Source organism: Salmo trutta, chromosome 34, assembly GCF_901001165.1.
Source record: "Salmo trutta chromosome 34, fSalTru1.1, whole genome shotgun sequence".
In the NCBI taxonomy this organism is placed as follows: Eukaryota; Metazoa; Chordata; class Actinopteri; order Salmoniformes; family Salmonidae; genus Salmo; species Salmo trutta.
Window position 1 is genome coordinate 11,005,209 of NC_042990.1, and position 13,835 is coordinate 11,019,043.

General features: G+C 37.7%; 1 protein-coding gene across 5 annotated transcripts; it reads left to right on the plus strand.

The window, feature by feature from the left end:
* Positions 1–5,725: 5,725 nt before the first annotated feature.
* On the plus strand, positions 5,726–13,037 carry LOC115173563 (major histocompatibility complex class I-related gene protein). Of its 5 annotated transcripts, XM_029731785.1 has the most exons (14): positions 5,726–5,923; positions 6,626–6,901; positions 7,030–7,320; positions 7,614–7,898; positions 8,100–8,213; positions 8,501–8,554; positions 8,901–8,936; positions 9,552–9,584; positions 9,692–9,742; positions 10,510–10,542; positions 10,650–10,700; positions 11,508–11,540; positions 12,166–12,214; positions 12,627–13,037. In XM_029731785.1, the coding sequence occupies exons 1-13, from the start codon at positions 5,854–5,856 to the stop codon at positions 12,189–12,191; spliced, it is 1,353 nt and encodes a 450-aa protein (XP_029587645.1). In that variant the 5' UTR covers positions 5,726–5,853; the 3' UTR covers positions 12,192–12,214; positions 12,627–13,037. The 5 variants fall into 5 exon arrangements, 4 of the variants coding, with proteins under 4 accessions (XP_029587645.1, XP_029587646.1, XP_029587647.1 ...); XM_029731786.1 differs by lacking the exon at positions 12,166–12,214; XM_029731787.1 differs by lacking the exons at positions 10,510–10,542; positions 10,650–10,700; positions 12,166–12,214.
* Positions 13,038–13,835: the final 798 nt, after the last annotated feature.

Below are 13,835 nucleotides of genomic sequence, written 5' to 3' on the forward strand. Positions count from 1 at the left end.
TTATTGCCTCTGATTTATGCCCTCCTTGCCTGGTCTGTGAGTTTTGGTGGTTGGCCCTCTATTAGCAGGTTTGTTGAGGTGCCATATTCTTTCCATTTTTTAATAACGGATTTAATGGTGCTCCGTGGGATGTTCAAAGTTTCAGATATTTTTTTATAACCCAACCCTGATCTGTACTTCTCCACAACTTTGTCTCTGACCTGTTTGGAGAGCTCCTTGGTCTTCACAGAGCGTGTGAGTTTGAAGTTTGGGGAAGATCATTTTCACCATAAATATGCACCTTTATATACAAAAAAAAGCATTACATGCGTTATCGCATTTGTGGTCACTTTTGAGAATGGTGTTTTCCTGCTAATGGAACATTTGCACTTATAGCCTACTGCTATGTGCGCATTGCTGCGCTTATACTGTGAAGAAATAGCCTAATAGTTCATCAACATTTTAAATGTTCTCATCTATGGCTTCAGGCTCATGGCTTGAAACTGTTTTTTTGATGCTAGTGGTTGTATTCATTTGGGATCTATCACATCCCACAACTGTGCCAGACTGTTTGGAATATTTATTATTTGCACAGAATAGAATAGGTTAACTTTTGTACTATGGGGGATAGTAGTGAATGTATTCTGTCGTGTATTTCATTATTTTACTGTTGCAATGGATGTTTCTTAGAGGCATCTTTAAGGTATTTGTATAATGCTTCAGGGTTATATAAGCCTAGAGGTAGATGCTGATATGTTTTTATACCTCTGGCCAAACAATATCTTGTTTTACGTTTCTGCAAATATATGTACTAATTATTTTGTTGTTTAATATTATAGAGCATTGATAATACTTTGGGTATTTGCAATATCGTTTGTTATGATTGTTTATCCTGGCCAAGATAGGCAGCACCAAGTCATACACAATTACAGACAGACGACATGAAAAACTAAAAGTAAAAATCATTTATGGTAGTGGCCATAATGATATCATAAAATGGCAAATTAAAAACATTGACAGGTCAAGGAATCGGCAACAAAATCCTTCATCAATGATTTAAAAACACCAATCGGGACAAGTTCTTCCAGTTTAAAACTATTTTGGAAGGCGTTCCAAGCCGATGGTGCAGAGTACATAAAAGCCTTTCTACCAAATTCAGTTCGGACATTTGGAACAGTCAGCAGGATAAAGTCCTGCAAACAAAGAGAGTTCCCATCACATTTCTGAATAATAAAAATGCCCAAATTAAATGGTAGTAAACCCAAAATGGCTTTGTAAAGTATACCAGTGACTGAGCCTCCGAGTGACTAGAGAAGGCAAGCCAACCCTATTTCAATCTAGGGACAATTTCAAAACCGTTCACTAGGTTTCCAAGCTAAGACAAAGCTACACTCTTGAATTCATTTGCAGTGGAGTTTCTTTTAATATCACCTTGTAAACATTTATTTATGGAGAACACCAATAATTCCAACATGCAGTCTTGAAGCTCGAGACAAAAATATATTTTTTTATCTTATGCCAGAAACCTAGTCAGCGGTTTTTATGAATAGGGTCTCAGGTGTTATGAACTCTACCTGTGGACTAAATGCATTCACAAAATTATTTCATTAATTTCTCATGGCATTACTCTGTTACAATTCACTAAACCACTATGTTACATGACTTATTGCATACATACATGCCCACAGACGTACACACACAATGTATGTAACCTGTACTGCTTTTGAAACATTCTGTATGATTTGTTTTTCTGAATAAAAAAAAACGTATAAAAGCCCCTTTTTTGCACGTTCTATAATTCAAAATAGGGTCTACCAGGCACATTTTTTTTAAAGATCCAAAAGTATAGCCTGTTGCACATGAATTTATCTACAGGAGGATATTATTGGCTAATGATAACAGAATTGTAAGCAACAACAAACCAAAATTTGCGTTCTGATTATGAATGGTGTGCAAAGACAAGGTATTGACTATTGCTTATGAAGTACAGTTTCATCAGAGAAGAGACTTTGGATTTTGTGCAACACCTGTTCAACTTAATGATCAGGATCAACACAGGAGTTTACTTGTTAGAGAAAGCTAAGAGCACACAGTCATAGCATCGTGGGGCGGACTTAAATTAGACAGAATTGTGTATACTTGTATATTTTCAGGTCATACAATACATGTGAGGGTTGAAAGCGTATTTTGTAAGAATAATTTTACTTCTAGAAAATGTATCATAAGTGAAAATAAAAGCGCTTGGCAGAGCCATATATATACTGTATATATACATTGCTCAAAAAAATAAAGGGAACACTTAAACAACACAATGTAACTCCAAGTCAATCACACTTCTGTGAAATCAAACTGTCCACTTAGGAAGCAACACTGATTGACAATAAATTTCACATGCTGTTGTGCAAATGGAATAGACAACAGGTGGAAATTATAGGCAATTAGCAAGACACCCCCAATAAAGGAGTGGTTCTGCAGGTGGTGACCACAGACCACTTCTCAGTTCCTATGCTTCCTGGCTGATGTTTTGGTCACTTTTGAATGCTGGCGGTGCTTTCACTCTAGTGGTAGCATGAGACGGAGTCTACAACCCACACAAGTGGCTCAGGTAGTGCAGCTCATCCAGGATGGCACATCAATGCGAGCTGTGGCAAGAAGGTTTGCTGTGTCTGTCAGCGTAATGTCCAGAGCATGGAGGCGCTACCAGGAGACAGGCCAGTACATCAGGAGACGTGGAGGGGGCCGTAGGAGGGCAACAACCCAGCAGCAGGACCGCTACCTCCGCCTTTGTGCAAGGAGGAGCACTGCCAGAGCCCTGCAAAATGACCTCCAGCAGGCCACAAATGTGCATGTGTCTGCTCAAACGGTCAGAAACAGACTCCATGAGGGTGGTATGAGGGCCCGACGTCCACAGGTGGGGGTTGTGCTTACAGCCCAACACCGTGCAGGACGTTTGGCATTTGCTAGAGAACACCAAGATTGGCAAATTCGCCACTGGCGCCCTGTGCTCTTCACAGATGAAAGCAGGTTCACACTGAGCACATGTGACAGACGTGACAGAGTCTGGAGACGCCGTGGAGAACGTTCTGCTGCCTGCAACATCCTCCAGCATGACCGGTTTGGCGGTGGGTCAGTCATGGTGTGGGGTGGCATTTCTTTGGGGGGCCGCACAGCCCTCCATGTGCTCGCCAGAAGTAGCCTGACTGCCATTAGGTACCGAGATGAGATCCTCAGACCCCTTGTGAGACCATATGCTGGTGCAGTTGGCCCTGGGTTCTTCCTAATGCAAGACAATGCTAGACCTCATGTGGCTGAAGTGTGTCAGCAGTTCCTGCAAGAGGAAGGCATTGATGCTATGGACTGGCCCGCTCGTTCCCCAGACCTGAATCCAATTGAGCACATCTGGGACATCATGTCTAGCTCCATCCACCAACGCCACGTTGCACCACAGACTGTCCAGGAGTTGGCGGATGCTTTAGTCCAGGTCTGGGAGGAGATCCCTCAGGAGACCATCCGCCACCTCATCAGGAGCATGCCCAGGCGTTGTAGGGAGGTCATACAGGCACGTGGAGGCCACACACACTACTGAGCCTCATTTTGACTTGTTTTAAGGACATTACATCAAAGTTGGATCAGCCTGTAGTGTGGTTTTCCACTTTAATTTTGAGTGTGACTCCAAATCCAGACCTCCATGGGTTGATAAATTGGATTTCCATTGATTATTTTTGTGATTTTGTTGTCAGCACATTCAACTATGTAAAGAAAAAAGTATTTAATAAGATTATTTCATTCATTCAGGTTTAGGATGTGTTATTTTAGTGTTCCCTTTATTTTTTTGAGCAGTGTATATAGCCTACATTATTTTTCAAGTCAATAATAAACTTAAAAAGCCATTTTCATTTACTGCCGAGGTGGTAACCTAGTGGTTAGAGCGTTGGGCTAGTTACTGAAAGGTTGCTAGATCAAATCCTCCAAGCTGACAAGGTAAAAATCTGTTGTGGGGCCCCTGAACAAGGCAGTTAGTTAACCCACTGTTCCTAGGCTGTCATTGTAAATAAGAATTTGTTCTTACCTGACTTGCTGAGTTTAAAAAAATTTATGTTTCTTAAATGAAATAGACTGTTTTGTTCATATTATTTAAATTGTAATGTTATGTTCATATTATTGATGACAACTCAAACATTTTGTTTAATGGTAGGCTAGTTTTGAAGGTCCTTATATTGCGATGTTTCCTTGTTGTCGCTGGCAAGTTCCATTGACTACACACCTGAGAAAATAATTTTTACTTGGCAACATGATTAGATCGTTTGATTGGTTGGAACTGCCAGGTGTCAGGTGATAAGACTAGTATGACTGGCACATAAAAGTGCTTAGTCTCCATTCTAGTATTATTTAGTCTCTTTCAGAACAACAAATTAGTCTAATACATCATTGAATTAAGAAAAGTTATAATGGATTGACTTATTAGATAGTTTAGATTTCATACCAAAATGATTACTATGACGTTACTATGCTAACTAGTATCTATTATCATAATTTTTTCATAATCTCTACCTAACTTCTTTTACATCTCTACCCAGGAGTTGTGGCTAACTAATTTGCTTCTCTGTGTAACCATTAAAGACATGATTGCTGAGCTACATCTACACTGCCCTGTCAAAGCCAGTAGACTTGCCTGGTATCCATGAATTCACTGCCATGGGTCTGATGAACAACCAACAGATTGACTACTATGACAGTGTGTCAAAGAAGAAGATTCCCAAACAGGACTGGATGAGGGAGAAGCTGCCAGCAGACTACTGGGAAAAAGGCACTCAGTCACGCAAGAGCAAGGAGCAGTGGTTCAAAGTTAATGTCGATATCGTGTAGTTATTTTACTAAAACTCCCAAGATAATTAACTTGCAATGCGCAAAGACGACTGGACTTGACCATAGGTGTGTCATTGCCTCCTATAGAGTACCATAGTCATAATACCCATAAAACCTAGAGGTCAAATGGTTCCAATCGTTTTTCCACTATTAATTTTACCCATAGGGGATTTTATTAACACTGAACATATGGGCTGTTTTGTGTAGACTTAACCTGGCGTGACGTTTTGATAACTAAATCTCTCAGACAAGGTGACTTTTATCAATATATTTGCCTGTGTTTACCCCTAACAAATTAAATTCTAATTAGCTGCTAATGTTGGTCCCGTGTGGCTCAGTTGGTAGAGCATGGTGTTTGCAACGCCAGGGTTCTGGGTTCGATACCCATGGGGGAAAAAAATAAAAATGTATGAAATGTATGCACTCACTACTGTAAGTCGCTCTGGATAAAAGCGTCTGCTAAATGATTAAAATGTAAAATGTGGCTGTCATAAAGAACAACAAGTGCCATGATGACCTAGACGAGACTGCCGATTCGAGGCAAAGCTAAGAATCTCTGGATTCACACACAGACAACACTTATTTAAATATATATTTTGTAAGTATAAATCACTGCTTTAATACAGGACTACTTCATGAAGCAATGTGAACGCCTCAGTAGCCCTTACAGTAACTGTTCAACAATGCATGCCACGTTTTACTGTTCCAATAATTATTGGACCCCTGTTATGCGTTTGAGTCATTATAATAATGAAAGATGGCAATGAATAAACGTACGTCTATATATACTGCATGAAGTACACCTAGTTTCAGTTACGGTTTACATAACCAACCAAACAAACTTGTTTGACCTGTTTGACCACGTTCGGTGAGGATAGACTAGAGCTCTCCTGGTTGTGAAAGCCAAGGTACTCAGTTGTCACACTATGCGGCTCACCTTGGAATTTGACGCAGACTTTATTTAGGATAGGCATATTATTCTTACTATTTTCGGGGCATTTAACATTCATGTGTGCGTTCAAAATGTATGTCGTCGTACTTTTGTTCCTTTTTGCGACACTTTCGACGGTGGACAGCGGTAAGAACATTTATTTCTCTGTCTTGTTGCTAAAGGTGAAAGTAAAATGTTTTTTTGGCTGAGTTGCTATAGACCTAGGAAAAATAATAATAATATGGCGAAATTATTATTATAGAGGCACATTTTCACGATTCATGTTCAATTATTGTATCGTGAAAATTATAGGTAAAGTTATTTATTGTTCTGTTGAAAATATTTGCAAACTGTCAAAAATAATAATTACTTAATAACTACAACTTCCCAACATTTTATTTAGTTATTAAAACTGTATTGATAGTTAGGCTTCAGTGTTTATGTTTTGCCTCTTGCTGCCAAGTGCCATTGACTGTACCTGACTGTACACCTGTGAAAACTATCTCACCTGGCATCAGAAAAGGACAGTCTGATTGGTTGGAAATGCTATGGTGACGACAAGTCTAGTGTACAATTTTGTTGATACAGGATCCGTTTTTTTAGTGTGGTCTCTTTCAATAACCATTGTAGGCTAAGTGATGAACGAAAATGTTATGATTTTTTAGATACAAATAATATAAAACATTTAACAGATTGATTAAGGTACATTTTGTCACCATCATCCCTTCATTTATTATTCCAATTAATTTGGTATTCCTTTAAAAAAATCAACCCCAAATCTTTTGGTCTTTGTAGAAGCATCTCTACTCAGGAGTCACGACTAACTCATGTTTCACTTTTTGTGACCAGTGGAGAGATGGTCGCTGAATTACATCTACACTGCCCTGTCAAAGCCAGTAGAATTGCCTGGTATCCATGAGTTCACTGCCATGGGTCTGATGAACAACCAACAGATTGATTACTATGACAGTGTGGCAAAGAAGAAGATTCCCAAACAGGACTGGATGAGGGAGAAGCTGCCAGCAGACTACTGGGAAAAAGGCACTCAGTCACGCAAGAGCAAGGAGCAGTGGTTCAAAGTCAACGTCAACATCCTGATGGATCGCATGAGGCACAACAACACTGGTGAGAAACAACACTTGCATTTGTGTCACTCTACATAGCCTACTGTAGATATTTTACCAAAACTCCAAGACTTGACCATAACTTAGGTGAGTCATTCCCTCACCTATTCTCCTTGTTTTTCCTGTCAGATCTGCATATTCTTCAGTGGAAACATGGCTGTGAGATTGAACAGCGTGACGGCACATTGAAATTCATAAAGGGCACTGACCAATACAGCTACGATGGTGACGACTTCCTGGCCTTTGATGATGTCACTATGCAGTGGGTGGCCCCAGTTGATCAAGCTCTGCCGACTAAGAGGAAGTGGGACGGGGTGCAGATCCTCAACCAGTACACCAAGGGCTACCTGGAGAAGGAGTGTGTGGACTGGCTGTCCAAATTCATGGAATATGGGGAGAAGCATTTGAGAATGGATGATTGTGAGTACTTTTTGAAAGGTATTTTAAACCTCACATAGTGTAGCCTAACTATGGATAACAGAAAATGTCTATTTGTAACTCTGAGGATAGTTCAGAGAACTAGATAGATATTTGCTACTAAAGCAGTCTATAGACACGGATTGACTGCAATCCTGATTGTGAGTACTTATTGTGAGTACTTGTGAGTGCTTAGTACTTAAATAGTATAGCCTCACAAATGGTTAACAAAAAAGACCATTTGTACATGTGAGATCAGAAATAATAGTAATGTTCTCCGTTTATTCCCTCTTTAGCCCCTCCAAAGGTCTATGCATTTGCTAAAAAGGCCAAAACTGCAGGACATGTCCGACTGACCTGCATGGCCACAGGTTTCTATCCCAAAGATGTGGTTATGCGTATTAAGAAGAATGCTGTTCCATTGACCGAACATGATGGAGTGCAGTCTGCAGGAGTTCTACCCAATGATGATGAGACCTACCAGATCAGGATGAGTGTGCAGATCCCAGAGGCAGACAAGGAAACTTATGAATGTTATGTCAACCATAGAGCTTTGAAGGAACCAATTGTGGAAAAATGGGGTAAAGTAGTCCTTATATTCAATATACCGGTACTGTATATATTTTCAACAAACCAGTTATTAGCATGGCTATCAATTGTGGTAAAATCAGACATTTCTGAGTCTGTTAACAGGTCATGATGTGACAACTGTTTTTCAAGCTCAATGTACAATATGTTGTTGTTAATGCTGAATATGTCCTCTTATATTGTCTTCCATGCAGATGGGAAATGCTGTGATTGTAACCAAGTAACAGGTGTTATCATTGGTGCTGTTGTTGCGGTGGTCCTCCTGTTCATTACCTCACTGTTGGTTCTTTGGAAGAAAGGCAAAATATGTAAGTTTCTCACATTGTGAATGAATTTCATACAGTATGTTATTTTTCTTATTTGTATTGTTTTGTGAGATAAACTAAAGCGATTGTGGTTATTTAGGCATGTCGAAACCTTTTTTGACATCAGGGCATGACTTTAGTAAATCTCAAGTCAGGAGGTCAAAAAAAGAGAAGTATTGTATATATTTTTTTCCTACCACTGTGTTTCCACTGTTTATCCCACAGTTTCAGATACTCATTTAATAAAAAGCTGTCATATTTGGCGTTAACATCTGGCTCCATTGTTTTAGTTGCTGGTAAAAAAGGAGCTCCACCACCTACTGGGATCCAGGAACCTCTAAATGGTACCGTTGATACAATGTCAAATTTTTTTATCCTTCCTGTAAACAATTACATGTACAGCAGCAGCACAGCAACACCAAAGATCTGGTAGGGATATGTATAATGGATGGGCCATCTTATCAGTGTTAATTGTTGTGATTTAATTATGTCTTGTGATGATTCAATTAATTAATGACAGCCCCCCCTAATCCTTGTTTTTACACATCAATCATTCTTATTAATCACATACAGACGAATAGTTTGACTTCTTATTGTCTACTTGTTCTGGACAAGACCAATTAGTATATAGCACAACATGAACCATGTACTTGCAAAGTTATTCTGTTCACATGACTCTATTACTTTAAGGAAATGGATTTGGAGCAGCTGTTCTGAACATGCCTGGTAAGACTTACAAAACTCATAGTTGTAGAGTGGAGGTCATGTTATGTTTTACAGTTGTTAAAAGCAGAGAAGGCTCCAATTTCATTCATGCAACGGAGTACAGATTAGAATTGCAATTAAGAATGATTGACTGATACCATTGATTTCTGGTATTGTAAAAAAACGCCTTCATGTTTTCAAAAGTGACTTTAACAATACAACAAGGTCTGTCATGTTTGCTTTTTGCCGCAAAGGTTGCTTTAATCACCTTTATCACAAATCATGTGGTATATAGACTTGTAAAATGAGAGGACTGTGGAACAGTCTGAAGAATAACGAGCAATTAGACACTGAACATAGTGGGGGACAACATGACACATTAATACTAACTAATGAATTATCTGTACTGAGTAGTATTATGACACTGACGTGAAATTAAAGTCAAATCTTCTCTTCACTAGGTGGGTAGTTTTCGATTCAGTCAAATCAGAGAGTGAATTAAATTGCTATGATGATTTTTCCATTAATTCATAGAATTTTATTTGGGAATATGCATGCCTATAGAGGACCAATGATCATCACTGAATGCTGTATATCTGTATCTAATTAAAGAGTGAGTATATTATCTTTTCCCAGTGAAAAAGGATGACGCTAGCAGCACTGACTCTGGTAATGTTGTTCAAAAGTATTGGCTGTTATTGTATCTTATATTACTTACATAGACAGTTAATGCAGTTGAAACTATGGAAGTGTTGATGTTAGTTCTGCTGTTCCAGGTCAAGGCAGCAACGAACGTCTAGAGACTGAGCCAATGCTGGCTAATGGAGGTAACATAATTGATCCATGAATTTAAATATATATATAATGTAATACAATCATGGCCTCCCAATCTCATTTTTGAAGTTACACATTTTGCTGGTGTTAGTTGTTGTTGAAAGTACTATTATGTAACTGAGCACTTAAAGGATTTGGTTCCTCCAGCCATACCACCCTGTATCCAACTAGGCAACTGGCATATGTCCATCAACAGTACAAACCATATATTAACTAACATCCCCAAACATCCCAACATCCTTTTACAAATATCAGCATCATGAGACAACATTGACATATAATACTAACTGCACTATTACTATTTATTTAGGTGTAATTCTGTCATGTTTGCTTTTTGCCGCAAAGGTTGCTTTAATCACCTTTATCACAAATCATGTGGTATATAGACTTGTAAAATGAGGGGACTGTGAATCATAGTCAACCATTTTTTTTCTCAAGGAAGGGAACACCTAAAGAATAACAAGCAATTAGACACTGAACATAGTGGGGGACAACATGACACATTAATACTAACTCATGAATTATCTGTACTGAGTAGTATTATGACACTGACGTGAAATTAAAGTCAAATCTTCTCTTCACTAGGTGGGTAGTTTTCGATTCAGTCAAATCAGAGAGTGAATTAAATTGCTATGATGATTTTTCCATTAATTCATAAAATTCTATTTGGGAATATGCATGCCTATAGAGGACCAATGATCATCACTGAATGCTGTATATCTGTATCTAATTAAAGAGTGAGTATATTATCTTTTCCCAGTGAAAAAGGATGACGCTAGCAGCACTGACTCTGGTAATGTTGTTCAAAAGTATTGGCTGTTATTGTATCTTATATTACTTACATAGACAGTTAATGCAGTTGAAACTATGGAAGTGCTGATGTTAGTTCTGCTGTTCCAGGTCAAGGCAGCAACGAACGTCTAGAGACTGAGCCAATGCTGACTAATGGAGGTAACATAATTGATCCGTGAATTAAAAAAAAAAAAAAAAAAAAAAAAAAAAAATATATATATATATATATATATATAATGTAATACAATCATGGCCTCCCAATCTCATTTTTGAAGTTATACATTTTGCTGGTGTTAGTTGTTGTTGAAAGTACTATTATGTAACTGAGCACTTAAAGGATTTGGTTCCTCCAGCCATACCACCCTGTATCCAACTAGGCAACTGGCATATGTCCATCAACAGTACAAACCACATATTAACTAACATCCCCAAACATCCCAACATCCTTTTACAAATATCAGCATCATGAGACAACATGGACATGTAATACTAACTGCACTATTACTATTTATTTAGGTGTAATTCTGTCATGTTTGCTTTTTGCAGCAAAGGTTGCTTTAATCACCTTTATCACAAATCATGTGGTATATAGACTTGTAAAATGAGGGGACTGTGAATCATAGTCAACCATTTTTTTTCTCAAGGAAGGGAACACCTAAAGAATAACAAGCAATTAGACACTGAACATAGTGGGGGACAACATGACACATTAATACTAACTAATGAATTATCTGTACTGAGTAGTATTATGACACTGACGTGAAATTAAAGTCAAATCTTCTCTTCACTAGGTGGGTAGTTTTCGATTCAGTCAAATCAGAGAGTGAATTAAATTGCTATGATTATTTTTCCATTAATTCATAAAATTCTATTTTGGAATATGCATGCCTATAGAGGACCAATGATCATCACTGAATGCTGTATATCTGTATCTAATTAAAGAATGATAATATTCTCTTTTCCCAGTGAAAAAGGATGACGCTAGCAGCACTGACTCTGGTAATGTTGATCAAAAGTATTGGCTGTTATTGTATCTTATATTACTTACATAGACAGTTAATGCAGTTGAAACTATGGAAGTGTTGATGTTAGTTCTGCTGTTATATATATATATATATATATATATATTTTTTTTTTTTAATTCATGGATATATATATATATATAATGTAATACAATCATGGCCTCCCAATCTCATTTTTGAAGTTACACATTTTGCTGGTGTTAGTTGTTGTTGAAAGTACTATTATGTAACTGAGCACTTAAAGGATTTGGTTCCTCCAGCCATACCACCCTGTATCCAACTAGGCAACTGGCACATGTCCATCAACAGTACAAACCATATATTAACTAACATCCCCAAACATCCAGTGGTAGAAAAAGTACTCAATTGAGAAAAAGTTAATATACCTCAATAGAAAAGGACTCAAGTAAAAAGTGAAAGTCACCCAGTAAAATATTACTTGAGTAAAAGTCTAAAAGTATTTGGGTTTAAATATACTTAAGTATCAAAAGTAAATGGAATTGCTCAAATGTACTTAAGTATCAGAAGTAAAAGTATAAACCATTTCAAATTCCTTATATTAAGCAAACCAGACAGCACAATGTTCGTGTTTTTGTGTTTAGTGAGTCCGCCAGATCAGAGGCAGTAGGGATGACCAGGGATGTTCTCTTGGTAAGAATGTGAATTGGACCATTTTCCTGTCAAAATGTAACGAGTACAAAAATATATATATATTTTCTTTAGGAATGTAGTGAATTAAAAGTAAAAGTTGGCAAAAATATAAATAGCAAAGTAATGTTCGGATACCCCAAAAAACTACTTAAGTAGTACTTTAAAGTATTTTTACTTAAGTACTTTACACCACTGCAAACATCCCAACATCCTTTTACAAATATCAGCATCATGAGACTACATGGACATGTAATACTAACTGCACTATTACTATGTATTATTTAGGTGTAATTCTTAGTTATCTAAATGATTGTATTATCGTTACTGGAATTCCTACTGTTACTGCAGCTATAGCCTGAGTATAAAAACAACTACCCATTCCCATAATGACTTTCTCTCTCTATTCTCTCAGAGCCGTTGGGGAGTGACTGACAACTCATCTAAATCTAGCAAACAACATGTGATTCTGTTTTGTCAACAAATTCTGTCAATCTGGATGTGTACATTCCCAAGAATTGACCGTTTTGATCGGCTTGGATATGAATACTTATTAATGAACGTTTTGATCTTTTGAATATCATAGTAGAATTCCTTTTCAACAAATTGATTTGTAAATCGCCTTTTGGCCATTTTAATGTATTGGTATTGGAACCTTATTCTATTTCTATTGTAGATTGTTTATTTTAAACTAGAAACCAATCATTTAAATCATTGCACACACATAAACCCACATACACTGAACTGCTTTTTAAATATGTTTTGTTTACATTTTTCAGGGAAAGTATAAATCACTGCTTTAATAAATGACTCCTTTATGAACCAATGTGAACGCCTCAGTATCCCTTATGTGTTCAACACTGCATGCCACATTTGACCGTTCCAAGAATTATTGGACCCTTGTTATGCTTTTGAGTCATTATAATAATGAAGGATACCAATGAATAAAGTTAAGACTATGCATATTGCATGATGCATATAGGCCTAGCTGCAGTTAACACAAGCAACCAAACTAGTTCGACCATGTTCCATGAGGAAAGATGGGAGTTCACCTGTCAGGAGAGGCCAGGTTCACTGTCGTCGCACTGTGTGGCTCACCTGCGAATTTGACACTGAAATTATTTAGGATATTTCGGGCAATTCATTCATGTGAGCATTCAAAATATATTTTGTCGTACTTTTGTTCCTTTTTGGGACACTTTGACAATGGACAGTGGTAGGCCCAAGATAATTTATCTGTAATGTTGCTAAAAGTCAAAGTAAAATGTTGTTTGATGGCGGACTGAACGTAGTTATGTAGAGCACCTCAAGATAAAAACGTAATATTCAATATCGGTAAATTAGACTAAATATTAGCACTACACAATCTGGTGGGTGATAACCTTCAATCTAGAGAACAACACAAAACAAGTCTTAAGACTAGAGAAATGTATCGACAAATATTACAAAAACAAGCAACACCCAAACATCCATTTCCTGACTGATGTCTTATGATGTTGCTTCAATATATTATTTTCCATCCTCATGATGCCATCTATTTTGTGAAGTGCACCAGGCCCTCCTGCAGCAAAGCACCCCCACAACATGATGCTGCCACCCCCGTTCTTCATGGTTGGGATGGTGT